Source organism: Boleophthalmus pectinirostris, unplaced genomic scaffold, assembly GCF_026225935.1.
Source record: "Boleophthalmus pectinirostris isolate CB_2022bp ecotype Guang Dong unplaced genomic scaffold, ASM2622593v1 HiC_scaffold_1, whole genome shotgun sequence".
NCBI lineage: Eukaryota > Metazoa > Chordata > Actinopteri > Gobiiformes > Gobiidae > Boleophthalmus > Boleophthalmus pectinirostris.
The window spans coordinates 7134167-7160413 of record NW_026570970.1 but is presented as its reverse complement, the minus strand read 5'-3'; the positions used below and the strand labels follow the sequence as shown (position 1 = coordinate 7160413).

General features: G+C 38.7%; 1 protein-coding gene across 1 annotated transcript in view; it reads right to left on the bottom strand.

The window, feature by feature from the left end:
- Nucleotides 1–1435: 1435 nt before the first annotated feature.
- Nucleotides 1436–26247, bottom strand: part of mylka (myosin, light chain kinase a) — a 184388-nt gene continuing 159576 nt past the window's right edge. The window contains exons 21-35 of the mRNA XM_055148384.1: nt 23736–23863; nt 22078–22234; nt 21179–21369; nt 17408–17519; nt 16144–16182; nt 14448–14538; nt 12365–12568; nt 7924–8141; nt 7662–7785; nt 5724–5876; nt 5524–5647; nt 4990–5080; nt 4134–4262; nt 2903–3015; nt 1436–2001 (exon numbers count right to left, since the gene is read on the bottom strand). Of these exons, the coding sequence (XP_055004359.1) occupies nt 1870–2001; nt 2903–3015; nt 4134–4262; nt 4990–5080; nt 5524–5647; nt 5724–5876; nt 7662–7785; nt 7924–8141; nt 12365–12568; nt 14448–14538; nt 16144–16182; nt 17408–17519; nt 21179–21369; nt 22078–22234; nt 23736–23863 (2006 nt within the window). The 3' untranslated portion in view covers nt 1436–1869. The remainder of the gene's footprint in view (nt 2002–2902; nt 3016–4133; nt 4263–4989; nt 5081–5523; nt 5648–5723; nt 5877–7661; nt 7786–7923; nt 8142–12364; nt 12569–14447; nt 14539–16143; nt 16183–17407; nt 17520–21178; nt 21370–22077; nt 22235–23735; nt 23864–26247) is intronic.

The window sequence follows — 26247 nt, the reverse complement described above, 5'->3', positions numbered from 1 at the left end:
TTTTTTTTCATTTTTCCCACCCGCTCCTCCTATTGGTCAGCCTCCTTCATGATTTGAGTGACAGGTGGGTTTAACCAATCACAGTGCAGTGTGAATTCTAGAAAACGCATATTCAAAAATAAAATACATAATGTAGGTGGTTGGTGAAGTAAAAAATTATATATTCTTTAAAAAGCAACACAATTTGCAACACTCCAAAAGTAAAATTGGATAAAACTTGCTAAAAAAAAAAAAAAAAAAAAAAAAAAAAAAAAGGAAGGAAATTCACAGAGTTCCACTTTAAGTATGTCAAATGGTTAGTGCTAGATCGTCACGTCCGGAGGGATGATAGAGATGATGCAGCTGTTGTTGCCAAGGCAAACTTGTAAACGTCTGTCGCTATGAACAGGCCTTAAATGTTTTATTATTCGCTGTTTTACATTTTATTTAATGGAGTAGACTGAGGTTACTACTGATAACTCGTTAACCGTATTTTTCGGACTATAAGGTGCACTGGATTATAAGGCACAATATCAATAATGTTGAATTTTCTCATCTATTTTCATACATAAATTGCACCGGATTATAAGGTGTATTAAGGAACAAACGGACGACACTTGAGACTGATCCTTAATCCAGGCGTCCATGATCCATCGGCAGATCGTGGTGTGATTCGCCCAGCGTTGACTCCCTGTCTTGGTTAATGTGTATTATGAATGTGAATGTGGGTGGATTATTTAAGTTTGTTTTTTATTTCCTACGAGTACGACTCAAATATACATTGAGTAATAATGTGTTTAATGCAGCTTTGTGCATATTTGTTTACATTTTACAGAACTGAAACTTAAAACTGCATGGCTCATTTGCATAAACCAGAGGTGTCCAAACTTTTTTCATCAAGGGCCACATCTCTAAACACAGACGAAGCAGAGGACTGATCGAGGGCCGTAGACTGGGGCTCAATACAGTGAATAACTGAAATATGTGCATGTTTAACACTTTAGAATGAGCCATCAGTCCTTATTCATGCTCAGATCCTTAAAACTACACACTAAATATTAAATATCAGTTTTATCAAGGTAGATTTTTTTTTTTAAACTTGCAGTAAAATGCTCATTTTTAATTGATGCGAGGTAATTTGGGCCAATTCACCTATAAGCCTGAGGGCCAAGAAAAAACTGTCTGAGGGCAAGCGCTGAAAAAAGCAGTTCGCTCCTTGTGCACTGATGCAGTCAGCTTCTATCGGACGAGGCTCCTGACTACAGTAGCTGTAATGCTCCAACAGTTCATCAAGCAGTGTGGCTTCGTAGTTTACCAAAGTCGTACTAAAAACATTTTGACAGATTTTTGAGCGCCGTGTACCACATAAAATCAGTTCAAGGTCAGTAAACACAACCATAGAGAAAAATCCTGTACACCATCTTACTTGCAAAATGTGAGATTTATTAGGACAAACCGTGCAATGTTTCGGCACTAGTTGCATGATTTGTCCTAATAAATCTCTCATTTTGCAAGTAAGATGGTGTACGGGATTTTTCTCTATGTTCTTGGGCTGCTCGCTCTCCTCCAATGCACCTGTCTCAAGTAATTGCAAAGTTAATTTTTTTTTTTTATACATTAAGCACAACCAAAATGAATACATAAGGCGCACCGTCGATTTTTGAGAAAATTAAAGGATTTTAAGTGCACCTTAAATCCAAGAAATACGGTAAATTATAACCCTCTTCATAATCTTCACTGACCAATCACAGCAGACCGTCCCTCCGGAGCGTACTGTCTAGCATTAACTTTTTGTAAATGCATTGATGCTTATGGCCGTTCTATATCCTGCTTAAGAGCTCTTCCTGTGGGGACCCAGACTTCTTCACACTCCTCCTTCACTCCACTCCTTCACTCTTCCTCCTCTTCCTCCTCCTCCTCCTCTCCGGCCATCACCTCCACCAGAAGCTCGGCCGTGCAGGTGGCCTCCCCGAGACTGTTCACCGCCTTCACTGTGTACTTGGCGTCGTCGTCCCCTGACACCTGAGCAGGGAAATCGGTAAATTATTCGAAGGTTACAGACGAGAGACGGATAAAATAAAACTTAACACAATATAATGAAGTTGTAAATGCCAAAATAGAGGAATGCAAGTGTGTGTGGATAGTGTTGCAGATATTAAAAGATAAAATATAATGTAAAAATTAAATAAAAAATAAAAGTGGACATTTATACACTGTACTTTTTTGTATATGTATACCCCATTGTGTGTTTGTGTTTGTTTGTTTTTTACTCTTTTTTTTTAATTTTGTATAAATTTTATCTTTAACTTTATATTTTATTGTATTATTTTGCATTATTATTATTATTTAAACTACTTTATTTTCATGTTTTTGTTATGTAAGTCATACAGAATTTGAATTTAAATTTATTGATTTATTTTTATTTATTGATTTTATTTTTTTTATACTTACAGTGTATTTTAATGATTATCTGGTACCAGCAATAAGCTTGTTCTGTCAGTTTTTTGTTGTTGTTGTAAAATATAAAAGTTACAAAAAAAATTTAATAAAAAATGAAAGTGGACATTTATACTCTGAACTTTTTTGTATATTTATACCTCATTGTGTGTTTATGTTTTTTTAACTCTATTTTTTATTTTGTCTCTATTATCATTATTATTATTATTATTATTATTATTAAACTACTTTATTTACATATGTTTTTGTTATGTAAGAATTTTAATTAACTTATGTATTTATTATTTTTATTTTTTTACTGTATTTGATTCTTACAGTGTATTTTAATGATTATTTGGCACCAACAATAAGCTTGTCCTGTCAGTTTTTTTGTTGTTGTTGTAGATATTTGTTCTAAACTGAAAATGTTAATAAATGAAGTTACAAAAAATAAAAAAATAAAAAAATGAAAGTGTATGATAGTGACCTCTGAAATGACCAGGCTGCAGTTGCCCTCCTCGTCGTAGTCGATCTGGAAGTGCCTGGTCTCTTTGATGGGCTGGTCGTCCTTGTACCACACCACCTCTGGGTCTGGGTAACCTGGAGTGGAATAACAGACAGATTATGGACACTTACGGGGGGTTATACACACTGGATATATGATGAGTATTATAAAGTATTAGGTCCAAACTTGTAGAGTGTTAGAAGTTTGAGTTGTCAGTGTGAAAAGTGTGATTGGACAAAGCTGACTTTAAAACGTGGCAAGGAGAAGGAGGTTCAAAATTGTAAACGGCAGCCATATCAGACTGACCTTTGTACTTGTGCTTTTAGGGGACAGGTTCATAACAATTAATAATTCTGGTACAAAAAATGAGAACAGCTAACACGCGCTGTAGTATAAATGAAAGTAGAGTTGTAAGAAAACGCGCTGAACCCAGAGATACAGTATGAACAATCTGAATGTTCTGTTTTTCAGGTGTTATTTAGTTCATTTTAATGCAGATACTTTTATTTTGAAATGTTATTTTGGTACTCCAAACCAGTCTGTGGGACAGAAAGTGTGAAAAATAAGCGAGAGAGATGAAAACGCAAGTTGGCAACAAGAACAAAACGGACTCATACCTCTGAAAATCAAATTTGGGTGTATAAATTACTTAAAAATTCAATTGTAAAGTTAAAAAGACGTTATTATTTAAAGTAGTCAGCTGTGATTTATGTTAACGGCGTGTTTGTATCACACATCCTCATATAAAAAGCTAATTATAAAAACGAATCTGTGATAAATTCATGTATTCATTTTTATGTTAAAATATTTGTTGTAACTGCTTTACTACAAGTTACTGAGGTCTCAGTGTATCTGTACTGGAATGTGAAAATATTAAGAGATAGCTGATTGTGTTTTTCTATTTCTCTTGCAGTTTCACTCTGCGTTCATAAGACGAGCATTAAATGTGAAAACTACAACTGTCTGACTGTCATTGAATCAGAGTTTAGCTCGCTGTCAAGCTGGAACTGCAAACATCTCAGTGAGGACAGAACAGTGGACTTGTGACAGTGTTCTCCATTCCAGCCTAGACTGTTTCTCTAGCTGGAATTCACTTTGTTTAAGAAAAATGAAGCAGAGTTAACAGCTGAAAGACTCCATTTCTGACTGTTAAATAAGAGTAAAAAACAGCCCTTGAGGTAGTTGGCACACTGGTCCTGATGCTGACGTGTACCTTCTATCTTGCAGTCGAAGCGGGCGGCGCTGCCCTCCACCACCTCCACGTCTTTAATGACGGAGCTGAAGGTCGGCTTACACTCGGTCTTCTGCTCGTACTCCAAACACTCCAGGAACTGATTATCCTCTGAACACAAGCAAAGACAGGATTTAAAAAAAAAAACTTTACAACATTATTAGTTTTGCAATACACACAGAATTAACTTATACTTAAATGTACAAAAAAATATGTTAGTACCGTATTTTTCAGACTATAAGGTGCATTAAGCGAAACAAACGGACGACACTTGAGACTGATCCTTTAGCCCAGGCGTCCATGATCCATCGGCAGATTGTGGCGTAATTCGCCCGGTGTTGCCTCCCTGTCTTGGTGAATGTGGATTATGAATGTGAATGTGGTTGGATGTGGGTGTGTTTGTTTTTTTATTTAGGATGACTCAAATATACATTGAGTAATAATGTGTTTAATGCAGCTTTGCGCACATTTGTTTACATTTTACAGAGAAAAAACTGAAAACCACATGGATCATTTGCATAAACTATAAGCGTTGGAAGAAAACAGCTCGCTCCTTGTGCCCTGATGCTGCGACAGTCCATCAAGCGGTGTGGCTTCGTAGCTTGCCAAAGTTGTAATAAAACATTTTGACAGATTTTTGAGCGAATTTTTGAACCGCATAAAATCGGTTCGAGGTCAGTAAACACAACCAGATTATGCGCACTGGATTATAATGGCGCACTGTCGATTTTTGAGAAAATAAAAGGATTTTAAATGCCCCTTATAGTCTGAAAAATACGGTAATTAACTTTTAACAGATTTTCTTTTTAAATGTACATATACTAAAGGCTGTGCAGACCTTCTGTGGGTGAGCCTTTCTTGGCGCTGACTCCTGCCATCATGGCCATAGACGACAATCTGCCGATGGCTCTCACTGCATGGCCCGTTTTCTGTGGGAGAAAGATGCAAGGACACAACCAGAGAAAGGAACATTTTAGTAGTAAGTAGTAGATAATAGGTAGTAGGTAAAAGTACATTTATAATTATTAAGTAACTTTTTCTTCACCATGTACTTTCTATGAACACTTAAATGCTACTTTTTTGAAGTAAAAGTGCTAAAAAAAAATAAGTTGCGTCAGTATTTAGATTGTATTTATTTAACCACAGACACATTTTTGTTTTCTTTTATATTTATTTTTCTTAATTTTAATATTTAACAAAACCAAAACAAAAATGGACAAAAAACCCTCTCTCCACATACTGCAACAGAAAAGTTGCTGTGTTTTCTTGAGTACTCATTTTTACCACTGCTGTACATTTTACTTGTAATATAGTAATAGTTTGGAAACACTGGTACTCTTACTGCATAAACAATGAGTTTGGATAGTCGTACCTGCCACTTCCTCCTGAGAATGTACTTCTTCATCCTCTCTTTGGACAGTTTCTTGGCCTTCATGGTGTTGGTGTCCTGTTTGAGCCATGGGTGTTCGTAGCACTGGGCACAGGAAAGTCTAGTCCTGCAACACACAAAAACACATCTATAAAACCACATCGGCGCTCAGAACGGCTCCCCCCGGTGGCCGCGGACAGTACTTCATGTCCTTCTTGAGCAGGTTGGTGATGAAGTCTTTGGCGTTGTCCGAGATTTCGTCGAAAGCCTCGTCCTCAAAGTCCCAGGTTGCCGAGGTAACGTTGGACAGGGTTTCGTTGTCGTTGTCGCCCATGAACGGAGACAGACCCGAGAGACTGGAGGGAGAATAAGAGAGAAACATAAATACACACTAGATAATAGTACAGAATTAATTAATAGAATTTATCTGCATGAAATATCAAAGCCAAGGTATGTAAAAGTCATAAAAAACAACTAAATAAGAGTACCATTTGTGCCCATCTGACTTTGATACAGTTTAAAGTTCTGTTTAGATGTCATTACTCAAAAACAAGACAAACGCAGATCTTTTCCTCTGTTGTGGATGTTTGTGACAGGTGTGGGGGATCACCTTGTAATCCAACACATATGTTTTTTCTCTGCCCAGTCCTGACGACCTTTTGGCGGGTTTACTTTGATACTTTGTCCAAGTGGTTGTCAAAAACAATGGATGTTTCTCTGTATGTCGCTGTCTTCGGTTTCCCAGAAGATTTCTCTTGTTATTCACCTTTACAGCTGCAGGTTTTGGCGTTTACTTCTCTTGTTGCAAGACGCTGTTTGCTCTCATACTGGAAATCAACAAATGCCCCATCCAACACTCAATGGATTTAAGAAGTTATGTTCTTTTTGAAAGTAGAGAAGATTAGGTATTCCAGGAAAGGTAAAAAGAAACAGAAAATGCACACCAAAATTCTTGTAGAGGTGCAAATGCAAGGAGCAGCCAGACAAAAGTGAAAAAATGCATAGCACACTCATGGCCCATGTCCAAAAGCTTATTTATTTTCAAAATAGCGTTTCAGCAAAAAAAGCCTTCATCAGATATTTTTCTTGCACAGTGATGTTGTGGTCCAAAGCAAGGCTTTTTTTGCCGAAACATTATTTTGAAAATAAATAAGCTTTTGGACATCGGGCCATGAGTGTCCTATGCATTTTTTCACTTTTATTCCAGGAAAGGTAATTTTTTTAGAAAGAGACAACTATTTATTGACTTTTTTGAAACAGTCACCACCATCACTTTTTTTTTAAATTTAATATACTTTTATTATTATTATTATTATTATTATTATTATTATTATTATTATTATTATTATTTTATTTTATTTGTTATCATTCTGTTGTATGATGCTACTCGTATTTCTTGAGTGACTTGTGTTTGTTAGTTAGCTTTATAAATTATGTTTTATCTGCATAAAAATGAAAAAAGTGTGTGTACATGTGTTGTTTGAATGACCTATCTATATCTGTTTACACATGAATAAAATCATGAAACTGATAAAAACAACTAAAAAGTAATATATAAAAACTGGACACACTGGCAGCAAATGTTTTAGTCTTTCACAATGTCTAAAAGGTTCATACTTAATACTGTTTTTATACTCAATTACTAATCGCATTTGTTCGGGTATTAACCATCTGTAACAGGTGAAATAGGAATTTTAGCACACACTTATTTATTAACAGAATAAAATAAAATGAATAAATTGTGCATATTTACACTAAAAAACAACACAAAATTTAAACTATTCTGTGTAAAGAAAAAGTACATGTGGTGTGTCAATATGTGTGAATATGAACACAGTGTAATACATGTATCAGGCCACCAGATGCCGCCAAAGAGCAACTACCAGCACACATGAGGCAGAGAAAGGCAGCAGAAAGCAAAATGTCTTTAATACCTCAGAGAGCTGGGACATGCAGAGTCAAAGAAAAAGGACTTCTAGCTACTCTGTCTTTTCTTAGGTAAACAGTTATATACTGCATGTATTTGAATTTGTATTTGAATTTATTTGTTTGAAGGATAAGCTCCTTGAGATGTCTCACCATCTCGTTTTGGAGGGGGTCCTCATGTAGCATGGACATGTCCAGGATGGTGTTTTACTCACAGGATGTAGCAGATGACTCCTATGCTCCACATGTCCGTGGGGTAACTGATGGCTTCATAGTTGATCACCTCTGGGGCCACAAACTCAGGGGTCCCAAACAACACCTTCAGAGTGCCGGCGTTTTCTGTACAAATGAAAAAGAAATAAGTTGTCCAAGAACACACAAAACATGTTCTGATGAGGGAACAGCATTATAAAAGTCCCAGCTCTGATTAAGAATGTGGGGTGTGTACATAAACGTTTAAGATGGTCATGTCTGTACCTAGTCTCCTGGCGAGTCCGAAGTCGATGAGTTTGATCTTGCTGCCGGTCTTGTTCACACACATGATGTTCTCTGGTTTGAGGTCCAGGTGCACGATGCCCTGTTTGTGGATGAAGCTCACTCCGTCGATGATCTGCAGCATGTATTTGATCACCTCCCTCTCCGTCAGCTCAAAGTCCTCGTCAATGATCCGCTCAAACAGCTCTCCTCCTGAAATACTGTCATAAAAGAGAAATAGAACATTTTAATTTCTTAGATTTTGAACAATGGGGTTGAACGATTTTAAGAAAAAAATTTGTTGCGATTTTGTTGGCAGATATTGCGATTTCGACTTCATCCACGATGTTTTTTTCAAATCAAGTTTCAGTGCACATGAACATTTGCAAACATCACAGAAACTTACATCACACCAGAGTCCTGCACCGACGATTTGACGCTGGACCATAAAGCCCAAATTACGCAGAAAATAAGGGCTGTGATTGGTCGCCTCTACCACTGCTCTACAGACATTTCCTGTACTCCACTTTTCTTTCTTTCAATATGCAGTAATCAATAATAATGTGTTTAATGCAGCTTTGTGCACATTTGTTTACATTTTACAGAAACAAAACTTAAAACTACATGGCTAATTTACATAAACTATAAGCACTGCAAAAACAGCTTGCTCCTTGTGCACTCGGACTAAAGGATACGACTCAGTGGCCATACCAGTTTGTCAAAGCCTGATCCCGTCAGAGCTCAGAAGCTCAGCAGGGCCGGGCCTGGTTAGTACTTGTATAGGAGACCACTGGGAAAATCAGGAGCCACAGGGGGCGCCAGTTGTAAAAACTGTTGTTGTGTGCAAGACACTTCACCCTCATTGCCTAGTATGAAAGAGGTGTGTGTGTGAGTGATGGTGGTGGTTGGAGGGGCCAATGGCGCAGATTGGCAGCCTCACTTCCATCAGTCTACCCCAGGGCAGCTGTGGCTACAATAGTAGTTTACCACCACTGGGTTTGGAGTGAATGAATAATGAACTGTAAAGTGTCTTTGAGTGTCCAAAAAAGTACTGTATAAAACTGATGGATTATTATTATTAGTGGAATATGAGTGTTCTTTCTGTGACAGAGGGATGTTCTGCTGATGGTGAGTCTGTTCTGTGCTTCTATCACGTTGGAGTTGGCTCATGTTTAACTTTACACGAACGCCAGTGTTGTTGAATTACTTTGAGGTGCATAGACCTCGACCCAGATCCATAAATCAAAAACAACAACGACAAGGCGACGGCGGCAGTGTGTGTTGAGTCGACACAGAACTAAACTTCATCCTTAAATTGTGCTTTAGGAGCACTGCAAAAAACCACGGCTTTGTTGCTCCCAAAATTGTGTTGTCTGAGGTCACCATTTTTGGTCCAAAATGATGGATTGTTCAGCCATATTCCACAGTACGGCATTAAAGAGCCTTTACTTCATTTTTTCTCATATTTGAGCACATTTTTATTGTAAAATGATATAATAAAAAAAGTATAAATAAGACCGCTATGTTTAATGTATTTAATTATAAAGTACTTTATTGTCTGATAATCAGGAAATGCGAGGTTGGCATGCTAGTTGTTAGGTTTAGCCTGATGTCACACTCCAATTTGGTTTCTGAATGTTTCTGGGAAGCAAAAAAAACACTTTGGACGACTGCAAAGAATTTAAAATGGACTAGTTCAGTTTTTCACTTTTTCAATCAGGTACAGCACCTTTAAAGCACCAACTTATCTCCATGGAAGACACAAGTAAAATCTGTGTGACATTTATTTTCACTTATTATTATAGAAAAGAAATATTTACTTTTTGTGTTATATCTGTGTATTCATTCGAGATTGATAAGTTTAATGCCATACACTGGAACATTCCAGTCAAACCAAAAACATTTTCATGGAACCTCCACCAAAATAGTTATACAAGTTATTAAGTAAGCCTGTATTCTCTGGTACTGTCTGTACTGCATCACCTCTGTGGTAGGGCTGGAGGAGTTTAATACAAAAACATCTCAAATCAAAGTTATCATGTTTCCACTGATCTTCTATATTTAGCCGAGGAAATAGCTGCTTCCAGATTCCCCTCAGAGCTGGAACACAAAGCTGTAAAAACAATGCATCAAAACTTGGTGGTAAAATGCATGTGACAGGTTTTTGTGTTTTTCTAAATATTACTTTGATTTTTGAGAAACTTTTGAATATGTTATTATGTTAATGTTTCAGTGAATGGTGTCTCTGCATTCATCTGCACTTCGTGGAAACTGTCTGATCTCGCAGCATTAGGATTCGTTCGCAGGTATTTTTTTGTTTAACCAATCACTGCTATTTGGTCATGACGTATGTAATGTGCTGGAACATTCAGTGGTTTCCAAGTAATTGCCGGAACAACAGCAAACAAAGCAGAGCAGAGTGAACATGTCTGTCAGTGATCATTGTCGTTTCTCTGAGATGAACTTGCGAATGAAAGGTGCAATAAAAAATGCAAAGTTTGTATTTGATAAAGGAAGTCCAAAAGAGAATAGAGTATTGCAGTCTGCTATTGGCTCAGGTCTCTGCACTGGCTCCTGTGGCTCAGAGAACAGACTTTAAAGCAGCTCTGCTTGTACAAGTCTCTCCATGGCCGAGCACCAAAGTCCATCTGTGACATGTTAGTGTCATATGAACCATCTCACACTCTGAGGAGCTCAGGGACCGGCCTCCTGCTGCTGCCCAGAGTCACGACTAAACAAGGGGAGTCAGAGTTTCAGGTTCATGCAGCTAAAACCTGGAACAGTCTGAACATGTGAGACAGACTCTTCTGTGACGCTGTTTAAATCCAGACTCAAAACATTTCTGTTTAACTGTGCTCTTCTCTCCAATTTATGTCTCTCTTTTTTAATTTTAATCTTCATGATTATTTATGTTTTGATTTGTTTTTATTATGATTTTAATGTGTTTCTTATTCTGTAAAGCACTTTGAATTACTGTGTGTACGAATTGTGCTATACAAATAAACTTGCCTTGCCTTGCCTATTGGAACTTGTGTTGGTTCAGCTCTTCACTGATTGACCAGTGCGCAGTCTACAACTTGCGGGGATCTCGCAAACCGTCTAGTGTATTCCAATTCCTGACTTAGTCGCTGGAGAGAAAGGAAATTGAGTGGAGGCACTAGATGGTGCCAGCCTGGCCACTTGATTGTCTTGAACATGAAAAACAGAAGTAGCTCATCTTAAACCGTCTGCCGCAGTCCAGAGTTACATCTCACTTTTCCTAACAAGTCCTAATTATTCATCACAATTACTAAAAAAGTAATTGTCAGCATTACAACAATGATAATTACAACAACTAGCATGCTAACAGTGCACCAGCATCACTTACCATCTACTTTCAATTCACTTTTACAACATACAGTATTATCTGCTCTGGGGCAAAACAAATTGGACTTTAATAATGCATGAACAAATTCGGTCCCTTTAACCAAGTAGTTGTCATTTTGTTTTCCCAGCATCAGTTTCCAACAGAGGTCTTTGTTTTGCAAGTCTCAAGTAGTTATTTGACCTCAAGTCCGAGTTAAGTCCCAAGTGAAATTCAGGCAAGTCCAAGTCAAGTCTCGAGTCACTGGCCCAAAAGTCCAAGTCAAGTCCAAATCGTCTGCTTTGAGTTTCAAGTCATTTCAAGTCTTTAAACCAAAGTACCAAATATAGCTTTAGTTTTTGCAATTTATTTGACTTTTAAATTGGACTTAAAAATCGTAGTATATTTGTATGTGAGTATTTATAGACTATATAAGGGTTGTAGAATTTAATTTAGTTATTTTTCCCTTTTTAAATGTCTTGACAAGATCTTAGAGTGAATCATTACGGTCAGAACAGAAAAAATTCAGATTTAAAAGTGCTTCTCAAGTCACTGACCTTCAAGTCCAAGTCGAGTCCCAAATCTTAGGCCATTTTATCAAGTCAAGTCTCAAGTCCTAAAAATAGTGACTCAAGTCTGACTCGAGTCCAAGTCACGACTTACAAGTCCCCATCTCTGGTTTCTAATCAAAAAAGACAAACTTAAACCATGTAAAACAGGAATAAACCAGGAATTAAAGGTCCAATATTACACAAAATTGACTCTTTAAGACATGTTATAATGCTGTTACCTCATCAAAAACATACCAGGTGTTGTGTTTTGTTTCATTCACACATGTAATCCTTTATTATTCATCTTTCTACAGGCTCAAAATGCTCTGTTCCACCTTGTGATGTCATGTAGTGGTAGTTTTCAAGGTGTATGGAGGCCTAAATATGCAGGATTTGTGAGTTAAACATGTGTGAACGAAACAAAACACAACTCCAGGTCTGATTGTGACGAGAAAACATTATAACACAGATCAGAAAACAGCAATACGGGCTCTTTAACTTGGACTAAGCCAGAACTAAACCAGGACTTGAAGCAGCAGTGAGTACATACAGCTCTAGCACCATGACGATGTCGGACTTTCCCTCGAAGGCGTCCACGCACTGCACGAGTTTGGGGTGGTGCAGGCTGTTCATGATGCCGATCTCCTGCCTCACGTTCTCCTTCTCTTTGGCTGAGTAGGCCTTGATGAACTTCCCCGCCCAGATCTTCTTCGTGGACTTCTCGACCAGTTTGAAGACCTGCCCGAACTTACCCCTGAAAAACACACAGACACACAGGAAAACATACACACATATTACTTTAGATGACTGACCAAATATCTGTATAGTATGAATCTAAACAATTAATTTAGACAGGTTTATAATGGCTCAAATATTGAAAAGGGACACTGTCACTTTTCTGCTGTTTTGTCTACCACCTGCTTGTCTCCATAGAGATGTTACTGCTTTGCTTGGTATGTTCCACAGTACTGCATTAAACTTTATCACTTACTAACACTTATTTGATTAATTTTAACTCTGATTAATTCTTTATAATGCTAAAAAACACTATTAACAACATGCAACAACAACTGAGTGTGGTCACCTCTCCACAGATCTGACTTGTAACTTGGTAACATGTACGATCATTGAGTTTTGGATCAAATAGTATAATTTATGGCAAGGCAAGTTTATTTGTATAGCACAATTCAAAGTACTTCAAAGTGATTTACAGAATAAAAAATACATTAAAACCACAATACAAACAAATCAACACATAAATAATCATCATAAAATTTAAAATAAAGAGAGACATTAATTATATAAGTTAGAGAGAAGAGTGCGGAATGAAAACCTTTCAGTCATTTGCAGCTAAACAGAACAGTTTTGAGCCTGGATTTAAACAGATTCAACATAGACCTGTCTCACATGTTCAGGAAGACTGTTCCAGGTTTTAGCTGCGTCAAACTGAAACTATACAAGTTATACTAAACTTTCATTTCATATATTTAAAGGTGTGCAAAGTAACTTTTATAGTGGGGGGTCCATGACCTTGCTTATTATTTCCATGGAGATTTTTTTGCTTTGTTTGGTATGCAGTGTTTCTTGCAGGAAATTGGTCTAGACTATAGTTTTGTGAGGATTCACGTGGTTTGGAGGGATGTAGTCAAGGTCACCTTAACTATAAAGTGCTGCGGGAAACACTGGTATGTCCTCATATCAAGTCAGACCTGTAGAGAGGCCGTCCTGCCCTCTGTTTTTCAAGGTATTTTTGAGCTATGAAAAAACACCCATAAGAGATTAATGCATAATAGATACGTTTGGTGGTTGTTATGGTGATAGATAACCAGGCTGGCGCCACCTAGTGCCTCTGCTCAATTTCATTTCTCTCCAGCGATTAGGTCAGGAATCAGAATAATAGACAGTTCCAAAAACCCCGGAAGTGTAAGTTTGGCCAATCAGCCAATCAGCGAAAGAGTCATATATTCAGTGTTGTCAATGATTCCCAAGATCGAGGATTTAAAGCCGGAATAAAGAGAATGTTTGGTGAATTTCATCAAGGGGAAAGACGTTATTGTCCTTCTTCCTACGGGATTTGGGAAAAGCTTAATATACCAGTTAGTCCAGTTAGCGACGCATTACATACATCACGACCAAATAGCAGTGATTGGTTAAATGATAAAAAGTCGAGCGAAATCTAAAAGGCTGCGAGGTCAGAAAGTTTGTATGAAGTGAAACGAAGTAAAACCAACTAATGAATCAGGCTAGGTGATAGATCCCCTCATAACAAAAGCTACACAGTGCATCTAAAGGTTCTATATTATACAGACCTGGAGTTGTGTTTTGTTTTATTCACACATATCTGTATAATCCTTTATTATTAGTCTGTCTACATTCCTAAAGCTTAAAATGCTCTGTTCCACCTTGTGATGTCATGAAGCGAAAGTTTGCAAGTTAACAGCTACTTTTTACAATTTGTTCAGAAGAGATTGGCAATTCTGGAGCTGAAATTATCCAAAATATCTAATAAATAAACATAAAATAAACATGTGTGAATGAAACAAAACTCCAGGCATGTTTGTGATGAGGATTGTCAGATGGATCAGAAAATAGCCGAATATGAGCCCTTAAAATCCACGAGTTTGTGTTCTTACGTTCCGAGTCTCTCCTCCACGTCGTACAGGTCCTTCACCTTCAGGTCCGTCCTGATGGTCACGTCTCTGTACTCGGGCTCCTTCTCTGCGTCTGAAACACCAGAGTTACTAACGACTCTACAAGCAAAGTTTAAATCACATCCACGTACTGCTGCTCCCGTTCAAATATCATTTATAATAACACATATTTTTTGCTGTTGAGTCTAGTATTTCATGATAATCAAGTCATAATTTCAGATGGAGGGCAGGGGCTACTGTAACTCTACGGGAGATTTACTGTGTTTGAAAGAAAAAATCCAAAACAGAAATCTATAAATGTTGAACCTTATCATTTGTTTTGACTGGCTCCATAAACTTGCCCAATAAAACTTACGGCTTTAAAGTCCTTTCAGCTGACAACAATCACCACATGCTGAATAATAGCACCGTTCCCTGAAACTACAGTAACTTTTTAAAAACTTTATTTTATTTACACTGACACAGAAGGCATTGAACGTTGTGCCAGTTTTTGTTTCGTGTGGATAGGCCCAGTAATTACAGAGATATGAACCATAAACCAGACATTTAAACAGCTAATTTCACCACAGAATTCTGACCCGCAAATCGATTTCCAACTATAGAAATTCTCAAATGTTATGATGTCGTCTGAACTCAACCCACCAAATGTTCTATCTTGCCATCTATTCTCAGTTCAATTTTGATACTAAAAAAAAAAAAAGGTTCAGTTCAATACCAATTTTAATACCACAATTATATGAAAAATATATCTTTAGTTACATTAAAGAAAAGTCGAGTTCTGCCTTTTCAGTATCGTTACTTGTTTGTGATTTTTGAGTTTCCAAACTAGTTTTGACAAGACATGATTTAGTTTGTCTCTCATTGATTGTTCTATTTATAGGACCTCGTTTCCTAGTGATCCAGAGTGTTGGAGACGTATGGAGACACTTTTTTAAATATTCCATCCAGTCCTTGTATTTGCAGAGGTCGCTGGTGCTAGACTAGTGCATGTCAATGGTCGTAGTTATCCTGCCGCTAAAAACAGTCTTACCCACTCCACAAAACACCCAAAACAAATCTATTATTACACCAGACTGTCCATGTAAATGTCTGCGTTGATAGAATAATGTTTGAAATAAAACTAACCTTGCTTCGCATGAATCGTCGCATGTTGAGGGACTATTTTCTCATATATCAGTCCGCCGCTGCCAAGTTTTCGATCAGGAAGTACAACTCACTGCTGCTGCTCCGATATAAATGCTTCAAATGCAAGGTCGCTTTTACTTCTAAAATTATTCTATCAACACAGACATTTACATGGACAGTCTGGTGTAATAATAGTTTTTCTTCGTGTGTTTTGTGGAGTGGGTAAGACTGTTTTTAGTGGAAGGATAAACTATGACCATTGACATGCACTAGTCTAGCACCAGTGACCTCTGCAAATACAAGGACTGGATGAAATATTTTAAAAAGTGTCTCCACACGTCTCCAACACTCTGGCTTCACTAGGAAATGAGGTCCTGTGTCTAAAATTCCGCACTGTCCCTTTAAAGTATTGTACTATTACTACTATTTTTTATATAGAAAAGAAAAGAGAGTTAGTCAGCAAAGTATGCTCTGTAGTTTTATGTACTGTATGTGTTTATTTTATAGAAAACTTGAAATTTGAAATTACAAATGAAATTTAAAAGCTCCGTACCATCGTCCTCTTCCTCCACCTCGGCCTCCTCCAGGTTTTCTGTCAGAAGAACCACACACATGTTAGTGAGGGGTAGCTTAAAGGTGCATTGTGTAACTTTTCTGGTCTGTTAAATGCTTAAAATAAGTTTTTCATCTTCCAACTCCTTTTTAAGAAATGTGTTTTTCTGTTGTTTATAATATATGTAGTATCTCCAACCTGTAGCTCTCCACCCCCTCCTAAGCAGCTCACCAATACATTTCTGAATTATACAGATTATGCTGATTAACTAAAATTTTGTTAATTAGATACCATTATTTTATTTAGCTGCATAATTTCTTGCGACCTCTAAAACTGGTACCTCCCTCGCGTTTGCGTTTTTGTAAAAGTAGCTCACCAAAGGAAAAAGGTTGGAGACCCCTGATGTAAATGGTAAATTTTTATTCTCACCTCGAAATCAAAACAATAAACAGAATTTCACATATTCAGATAGCAACCTTATTTAACTTTTACACAGTTGGTGATTCTGACCAGTTTTGTTTTATAGACTTTATTTTTGCATGCTCGAACTGAACGTTTCAAAGTATAAATATTTGTGATGTGATGTTCCACCCTCTGTCCTGCTCACTCTGTCCTCCCGACGTCAACTTCACTGGTCATTATTTATCTTTACACGCATTAACCTCAGTTATTCTGAATATCTTAAATAGTATTTAATTCCATTCAGATCCTCTTACAGTTTGCGCCACACAGATCAGATATTTTTTGTTGTCCCAAGAGTCAAAAAACAAATAGGAAAACACTCATTTAAATATAAAGCTCCTTCTGATTGGAACGATCTTCCCTCATCGATTCGTGCATTAACTTCTGTCCCTTCATTTAAAAACGCTCTGATTCGATATTTGCATAACCCATGTAATTGTTTTTGATCATTTTGTTGAATTTTGTTGTTCATCTTGTTGCATTTTGTGACTATATTTGAACTCTGTCTTAGTTTTTGTTCAAATTTGATTTATTATGTGTCAAAGAGTCAAGTGTGAGTGTGTGTGTGATTTTGTTGTTTTGATGTTTATTTGAATTTCTGTATCCGACTGTCTGCCCTTCTGTATCTGTCTTTTTTATTGTTGTAACTATAAGGACTCCCTCGAAAACGGGGGGCTTATCCTCTAAACAAATAAATCTGAAATTTGAAATGGTTGTCAGCTTGTCATTGTGCTGTAGTGTGACTCTAAATCCACATCAGACCCTGGAGTTGTCCTGAGTTGGTTTTATTTCAGTATCTCACCATCGTCCACCAGCCCCACGGTGACAGGCTCTGACTCTGCGCTGGGCTCCCCCACTCCGTAGACGTTCTCTGCCCGCACACGGAACTTGTACTGGCGCTCGGGGAGGAGGTTCTGGAAAACAAATATAAAGAGATGTGACAAATAATACAACAAAAATGTGACGAGTTATTTAGGGATGGGCAGTAGAGAGGGAGGGGCAAAGGGATCTGTTGTCCCAGGCCCCAGGGTTTTACGGGCCCTGGAACTGAACCCTCTTCCTATTAATTAATATTAGAGGGGGGGTCCATGTGAGACTTTTTGCCCCGGGCCCCCAAATCTCTGTCAACAGGCCTGAATATATAAATATATGTCAAGTGAAGTATAACAATTCTCTCAAAGCTGATATTTGCAGATATTTTTTTAGTACTGCTTCATTCTCTCTGTGCCGTTTTTGAACTGATTACTTTTACATGAAGGTGCATTTATATTATAGTGATCTACATCCATAGACTGTATAAAGAAGTGGACTAAGTGGGTGTGATGTCATTCATAGCGTTCAGCGCCGCTCAAATGAAGCTCGTGATGCTAACGGTTACAGGAGCAAAGTTGGAGCCAGGCTCTATGTTATGAAAAGGATTTTTTAGACAAACAAAACAGCGAAAGAACCTCAAAACATCAGGATCATGTACAGCGGGTTAGTGCCAAGCACCCGGAGTTTCAATGGGCCGAGCTCAATGGTGCATGAATCCAGATTCACCTTTAGCCCGGCAAGGTGCTTTTGGTGACTGTGAGCCGATTGAGCGTGTGCAGTAGTGCTCTTTTCTCCCGGGGGCACACACAAATGGACCTGAGCGCACGCACGAAGCGAGATCTTGTGTATCACGTGATCCCTTTGACCAATCAGAGCAAGAGGAGCTAGAACAGAGCGGGAGCGAGCGATTATAAATACATTTTTAAGACAACTGAAGGATGTTGAGCTAAGAAAATGTTTATGATCTAAAAATAGGTAAACCTTGCCAGAAAAGCTGACATTTTTGAAAGTTGCCCTGTCACTCGAACACGAGCAGTTTGTGATTTCATGGAACTTTCTCAGTCCAGGGTTTTTTTCCGCAGTAGTACCAGTGAGTGACCACTACATCAACTCGAGGTAGCTACAAGCAGCAACACCCTATCCAGTTATTTGATTAGATTCATGGTTAATATGAACATTTTAAGACCAAAATGACAAGGCTCACAGCAGTAGGAAAAGACAGAGGGACGACAATATTCCAGTGTAAATCAATAGGAGCTAGGGTCAGAAGGAGCCGGAAGAGCCGCAGCTGAACTTCTAATTCGGAATGGGGTGACTAGAGCGTTAGCCATGTCCATTTATATATACAGTCTCTGACAATAACTCAGCATATAATCTCAACTATCTTTTTTTTGTTGCACTGTTTGTTTTGCATTTATTTCTGTCTAATTGGAGTAAAAAAAAACACACACACACTCACCACAAGAGCTGTATTTTATTTTTTCTTACTAATACTATGCGCTTCAAAGCTAAAATTGCATAATGATGTACCGCTGTGTATTCCTTTTGTATTAGGAAAGTAACTCTATTCTGAACACCAACAATTAAAAGGCTGTTATTGGAAACAGGCACCGATACTGAAAAATTTGGTTGATATCAGCTTCCAAAAATCGGTTCAGGCGATACACTGGTTGGAAGTGATGTAATAAGATTATTTACTGATCATAGTTGGCCCAGAAAGTCTCATCATGTTTAAACGTTTTATTTATGGACTTTGTATCGGTGTAAGTATTGCATTGTGAGGTACTTTGCCCCAACAATCTGCCAAATTAATGTTTAATGTTATTTCAAAAAACACAATTCTGGCAGTACTTTCCTTTTTCTGAGAAGTTTTTCCATCTTAACTCGATTCTGAAGATAAATGCATTTCATTAAAACTAATTTTGATGTTTTCCAAGATCAGAAAAATAACACTGGACAGCTGCATTTTTGATCTTAGACGTAGCAGTGAACTGGAGATCGGACAACTATGTTCACTGACACGAAGCCAGAGTGAGATGGGGCTCGATTCAAACTTGGGACCCTCTCGTTGTTTGGCAAACGCTCAGCCAGTTTCAGCAGAGATCACAGTACTCAGATTAAACTGTAATTTATGTATTGCGCGCGCCCAGCCAAAGCCTCAGTTATCTCTGCAGTTAAAAGGACAGTCCAGAATGTTGGACGCAGGACCTCGTTTCCGAGTTATCCAGAGTGTTGGAGAATCTGTGTGTCATTCATTCATTCGTTTTTCAATATAAAACCAAAAATAAGAAAATGAAAAAACAACAGATTTCTTCATTATTTGTCTCCAAAACCAAAATGAAAAAACAGATAACGATTAGTTGTTTCAGTTTTCGATTTTGTGTTTAAATGAAAAATGGAAAAAAAGGATAACCCGTTTACGTGACTTCCGTGACTGTGATGCAGAACTTTTGCGCTGCATACGGACTGAACCGGGACTGATCCAGGTCCGGGACCAGACCGGGACCAGAGTGGGACTGTGACCGGGACCAAGACCAAGACCGAGACCAGACCGGGACCAAGACCGAGACTGAGATCAGAACTGAAACCGGGACCAGACCGAGACCAGACCAAGACCAGTCCGAGACTGAGATCAGAACTGAGATCGGGACCAGACCGAGACTGAGACCAGACCGGGACCAGAGCGGGACTGAGACTGAGACCAGACCAGGACCAGGCCGGGACCAGACCGGGACTGAGACTGAGACCAGACTGGGACCAGGCCGGGACCAGACCGGTACCAGACTGAGACTGAGACCGGGACTGAGATCGAGACCAGGCCGGGACCAGGTTGGGACCAGACCGGAGGCTCAGAGCCCACAGCAGGTCCAGAGCTCGAAGCTGAGGCTCAGACCCTGCGGAGGTTCGGAGTCAAAGCTCGGAGTTTGCTCTGGTCCCGCCCTGATCCCGCTCTGGTCCCACTGATTTGCTTCAGTTTTAGAAGCATTTGCAGCAGGGTATCCCCAGGTTTGACTACCCCAAATTTAAGACTGTTTTAAGACCTTTTTAAGACCACTTAAATGAAAATTAAGACCAACATCGCACCCATTATGCGGGCAAAAAACTTCAGATCCAATTCTAATAATGACCAACCTACTACTACTACTACTACTACTACTACTACTACTGTACTGATTGTTCACTCACTGCCGCCGGCGCCAGAAACCAAAGTATTGTTTGCACATACTCCAAATAAGATGTTCATGCACATTAAGTGATTTTATGTTAGTGTTTATTTTTTCCTCCAGTTAACGTTGCACTGCAGAACGGCTGAGTGTACAAAAAAAAGGCTAATGAAATTTAAGACCTTTGTGAAAAAAACAAGACGTGGACAACCAAATTTAAGACTTTTTAGACCTTAATTTAGGGACATGAAATTGAAGACCTTTTAAAGACTTTTAAGACCCTGCGGCTACTCTGTGATAGAAGTACGATTTCCTGATAGAAAGCTCGGCAGCGGACTGATATCACCTGGCACCTGTCTTACTGGCAAAGTAAAATTCCGCTGCTGCTGAGAAAATAGTCCCTCAACATGCAGCGATTCACGTTTTCCATTATTTTGAGTTTATTTTGTTTGCCACACACAGTTTTGATGCTTTAAATGAGAAACTACAATGTAAATAATCATGGAAATAAATAAGAACCAAAAATTAAAACACATGTCCAACCTTTTGACTGGTATTGTCTTTAGCAGCACCTAAAATTAAACTGTGATACAGACCTGTACATTGTAGGAGGTGCTGTTGCAGGAGACCAGGTGCTTCCACTCTTTCCCCACAGAGTCCCAGATCTCCAGGTTGTAGGACTGCACGGCGCTGCCCCCGTCGTAGGTGGGGCCGTACCAGGACAGGGTCAGGCTGGAGCGACGAATGTCTGAGGCGGCCGGGACCTTCGCTGGAGGATCGGGTTTATCTGGAGAGGACAGGGAGAGAAGGGAGTGTCACGGACTTCTGATAAACCTAAAAACATCGAAACTTTATGACACATCTACAGTCTTTGTGTCCATCGGAGTCGACCTCTCCTTCACTGTGGCTTCTCTTTTTCCTACTGAGTTTTAAGGAGAAAATTTATTGCTGAGAAGGAGAGTCTAACACAAATTACGGCCTTTCATCTTTTTAATCCAGCCAAACTTAAATAATGATAATAATTTTCAGTGTTTTAAAAGTTTTTTCAATAAATACTAAATACCGTGGGACTTGAAAGACATTTATTTTGTTGTAATGCTTTGTAATGATTTTCAATTATGAGATATTTCAGTAACAGTTCAATTTTTTTCTCTTATGAGGTGGATTCCCAAAAAAACTCCATCTATCTGCTCCTGGTCCGGCCCTTCCGTCAAATTTTAGACCCCTTTGTGGCCCACGAGTCAAAAAGTTTGCGCCCACCCCTGGTCTAACAAAAGATGGGACAATTATCCTGGAAAATGTTTCGTTAATCTCTGTTTGAATTTTTAACTTTATGTTTGTTAAATCAAAAATGTTGTTAAGCCCTGTGAGGTGCCTGTTGTTGTGGACTCTACAAAAACAAATGGATTCGAATGTTTTACAGGAAATGATTAGGCTTCTGTCAAAATCACATTGCAGAAATAAGTAAATAGTTCAGCACGAAGAGTTTCCGTACCGACGATGGTGAGGTTGAGCGCGGCCTGCCTGAGCCCGTAACTGTTCCTCAGCTCCACAGTGTAACAGCCACAGTGCTCCTGCTGACCGCTGGAGATGGTCAGTCTGCTGCTGCTGTCTGTGCTCTCGATGGAGATGTCTGACGCCCCCTCCTGGATCTAAAACACATTTTTACACGTGAACATAATTGTCGTTTTACCAGCTTGTCAAAACCTGATCTCCTCAGATCTCAGTGGCTGGAAAAGTCCTCTGAAAAGTACAATTTCTTAAAAGGTCCTGTAGTACACAAAATGGATTCTTGTGAGCTTGAAGTCATGTTATAATGTTGTTTCTCTTTTTCCGTCTTGTGATGTCATGAAAAGGTAAATGGTCACATTTTTCTATAGCCTTTTCCACCTTCAAGGCACTGAAAGCACTTTACAACAAGGAACTACTCTAGCCTGATTCATCAGACGGTTTTACTTCGTTTCCCTTCGTACAAATCTCACCTCGCACGTACGACGGTAGGCAGGTACTTTTTTTCATTTAACCAGTCGCTGTTATTTGGTAGTCACGTATGTAATGCGCCTGCTAACGGTCATTATTACTGGGACTATATTAAGCTTTTCCCAAATCCTCTAATGAGAAGGGCAATAACGTTTTTTCTCCTTGATGAAATTCTCCAAACATTCTCTTTATTCCGGCTTTAAATCCTCAATCTCAGGAATCGTTGCCAACACAGAATGTCTGGCTCCTCGCTGATTGGCTGGTGCCTGAACTCGCACTTCCGGGGTTTTTGCGAACCGTCTAGTGTATTCTGATTCCTGATCTAGTCGCTGGAGAAAAATGAAATTGAGCGGAGGCACTAGGTGGCGCCAACCTGGCTAGAACCACTCACCCATTCACGCACACATTCATACATCAGTGTACGCAGACACTGGGGGCGAGGTGGGTTAAGTGTCTTGCCCAAGGACACAACAACAGCATTCACCTGTGGGAGCTAGAATTACACCAGCCAACCTGTGGGTAAGTGATCTGACCGCTGAATGATGTTTATGTCGAGAGTGGGAATCAAACCATCAACCTTTAGATCAGTGGACGAACCCTCAACCAACTGAGCTACTTCCACCCATCTTGAAGTGGTAGTTAACAGCTCCTTTTACCTTTAGTTCAACAGATATCGGCAATTCCAGGGCTGCAATTACTCAAATGATTCTAGTGAAAGTGTAGGAAGTTTAAAAACACAGTGGAGAGCTTCCTGTATTAACACATGACATCACAAGGTGGAACAGAGTGGGGTTTTTTTTGAGATATGAACTCTAAATCTGCAGGGTTTGTGTGTTAAACATGTGTGAAAGAAACAAAACACAACTTCTGGTCTGTTTCTGATGAGGATATATGTTAATGATGAAAAAAATCAGGTGCCACAGTCGGGCATCAGTGTCAAAAACTGTCATTCACCCACGTATCCAAGTAGAATTGTGGTGAGGGAGTGTTGGTGTTGGTCAGAGGAGCCGACTGGCACAGATCTGCAGCAGGGTTTGTAGGACTAAAGGGTAGACTGAGGCGGGATGAAGGGCATAACCTTGAGGACCAAAGGGGAGACTGAGGAGGGGCTGTGTCTGGAGGACTAAAGGAGAGAGTGAGGGCCAAGACGACCAAAGAGTCTAAAGGTCTTACTGGTTTCCTGAACTTGAGCCAGGTGCAGTTGATGGGCGGAGCTCCGGAGAACTTGCAGAGGATCTCCACCTTCTCTCCAGCCAGGATCTTCATGTCCTCTGGGAACTGCAGGATCTGAGGAGGCAGAGCTGGGGACACAAACAGGAGGGATGCATTTAACCAGGTGTGTCTTTAGATACTGTCCCATTGTCAACATAATTCATTTGTGTGTCATTTGTTCATTTGTTTTTCAATATAAAACCAAAAATAAGAAAACAATAAAACAGCAATTTTCTTCATTATTTGTCTCCAAAACCAAAATGAAAAAAAAAAAAAAAAAAAAACGGATAAAGATTCTTTTTTTTTTTTCAGTTTTTGATTTCGTGTTTAAACGAATAATGGAAAAAGAACGGATAACAGCTGTTTCCCGTTTCCATGACTTAATTTGCAATGCGGGAATATTGCTCCACATGCGGACTGAAACAGGTCCGGAACCAGACCAGAACCGGACCGGGACTGAGATCAGGACTTAGACCGGGACCAGACTAGTTGTGAGTCTGGGACCAGACCGGGAACAGGACCAGGACTGAGACCAGGACTGAGACCAGGGCCAGTCCAGGATCAGACTGTGATTGAGACCGGGACTGAGACCGGGACCAGACCAGGACTGAAAACGGTTTAGTCCTGGTTTAGTCCTGGTTCAGTCCTGGTTCAGTCCTGGTTCAGTCAATATGTGGTGCAAAAGTCTGGCATCGCAGTTTAAGTCATGGAAAATCATTTAAACACAAAATCGAAAAATAATAAAGCAAATCATTATCTGTTTTTTCATTTAGATTTTGGAGACAAATAATGAAAAAAACATTTATTTATTTATTTTATTTTTTTCAAAATTTTTGGTTTTATATCAAAAAAACGAATCAACGACTGATACACGGATTATACTTGAACTGAATCACGTTTTGATTTTTGTTTTGTTTTTTGGTCTGCCTGTTGTTGAACTTCACACAAAATCTAAATGCACAATAAAATTAACCATAAAACTGCAGGAATATCACATTATCCCCTTGTTTCTGAGATGACACTAGAAGTCTCTGTCTGTTTTAAGGTATTTGTTTTATTAGTTTTAATTACAGACTATTTATCTTCTATATTTCCAGGACATCAATGGCAATATTATCCATTTGTTGATCTCTCACCTCTACCTGAAAACAGAAAATAGATCATGAAGGACTTAAAGTGTACACTACAATATAGTGAATGAATGGGCAGGTCTCTGGCAGCGATTCAGAAGATTTGTGTTACAACCAGGAAAAGAGTCCAGTTGGCTTAAATCTGAGACATGTTTTGTCTGCAAGCCAAAGTATTTATATTTTCAGATGTTAGGGTATTTGCAGTTAGATAGCGAGCCAGATGGACTTTCTCTTTGTGTTTTATACAGTCATCAATCAAAGCAGTAATAGGCTGAAATTCTCGGTTTGTAGCTTTTGTCCCTCCGTGTATTTGTGTAATCTTATAGCCATGAAATGCATGTTTTTTGAAGTTTTTACTGCACTGAAAACTTAGAAAAACGTGCGTCCTTACTCCGAGAGGGCTTGCATCTCCACAAACCAAAATTTTGCGTTTTTATTCTCTGTAAGCCGTAATCATCAAAATGTAAAGAAATAACCACTTGAAAGCTTCACTCTCTGTGCAGTGAGTCCATAGTGTGTATAAAAGAAGTGGACTAAGCGAGTGTGACGTCACCCACAGCGTTCAGCGGTGCTCAAATGAGGCTCGCTTTTTTTGATAGACAAAATAGCAAAAAAAAAAAAAATCTGGATCATGTAGAGTGGGTTAATATGAACATTTTAAGAGTAAAATGACAAGACTCAATGCAGCGGTCACAGAGAGAGGGACGACAAGATAATGTAAATCAATTGGAGCCAGAGTCAGAAGGAGCCGTAAGAGCCTCCTGGAGAACTTTCTATCTGCTATGTCCACTCATATTTACAGTCTATGGATGAGTCTATATATTATATGGGTTTGGCTTTCTGAAACCTTTTCATTGTATTCTAAAGGAAGAAACAGGGATCATTTTCACTGTCTTTCTAGTACATATTTTAAGAATGAATTTGCAAAAACGGGTAATCAGGTAAATCATACAAACAGTGGTATTTGGGAAAAGTTCTACTCAAGTAAGAGTAAGTTAAAGAGCAAGTGTTTCTTTTTTTTTTATGTAACTGGAAGAAAAAAAACATGAAATATTGCACAAAATCTGGAATTTTCAAGTGATAAATGAAAAAAAAGAAAAAAGTAATCCTATTAGAAGAAGAGTGAAGAAGAAGTGGAAAACACAAATATTCAATTCATTTTATATTATCTACATAAAGATTTGTCACTAGGGAAGAGGAACCAATACTTTTACTCAAGTAATAGCAGTGTTACTTCAGTAAAATTATTACTCAAGAAGGAGTAAAAGTATGCTGCTGGCAAAGTACTCTGAAAAGTACAATTTCAAAGGTCCTATAGTACACTAAATGAATTCTTGTGAGCT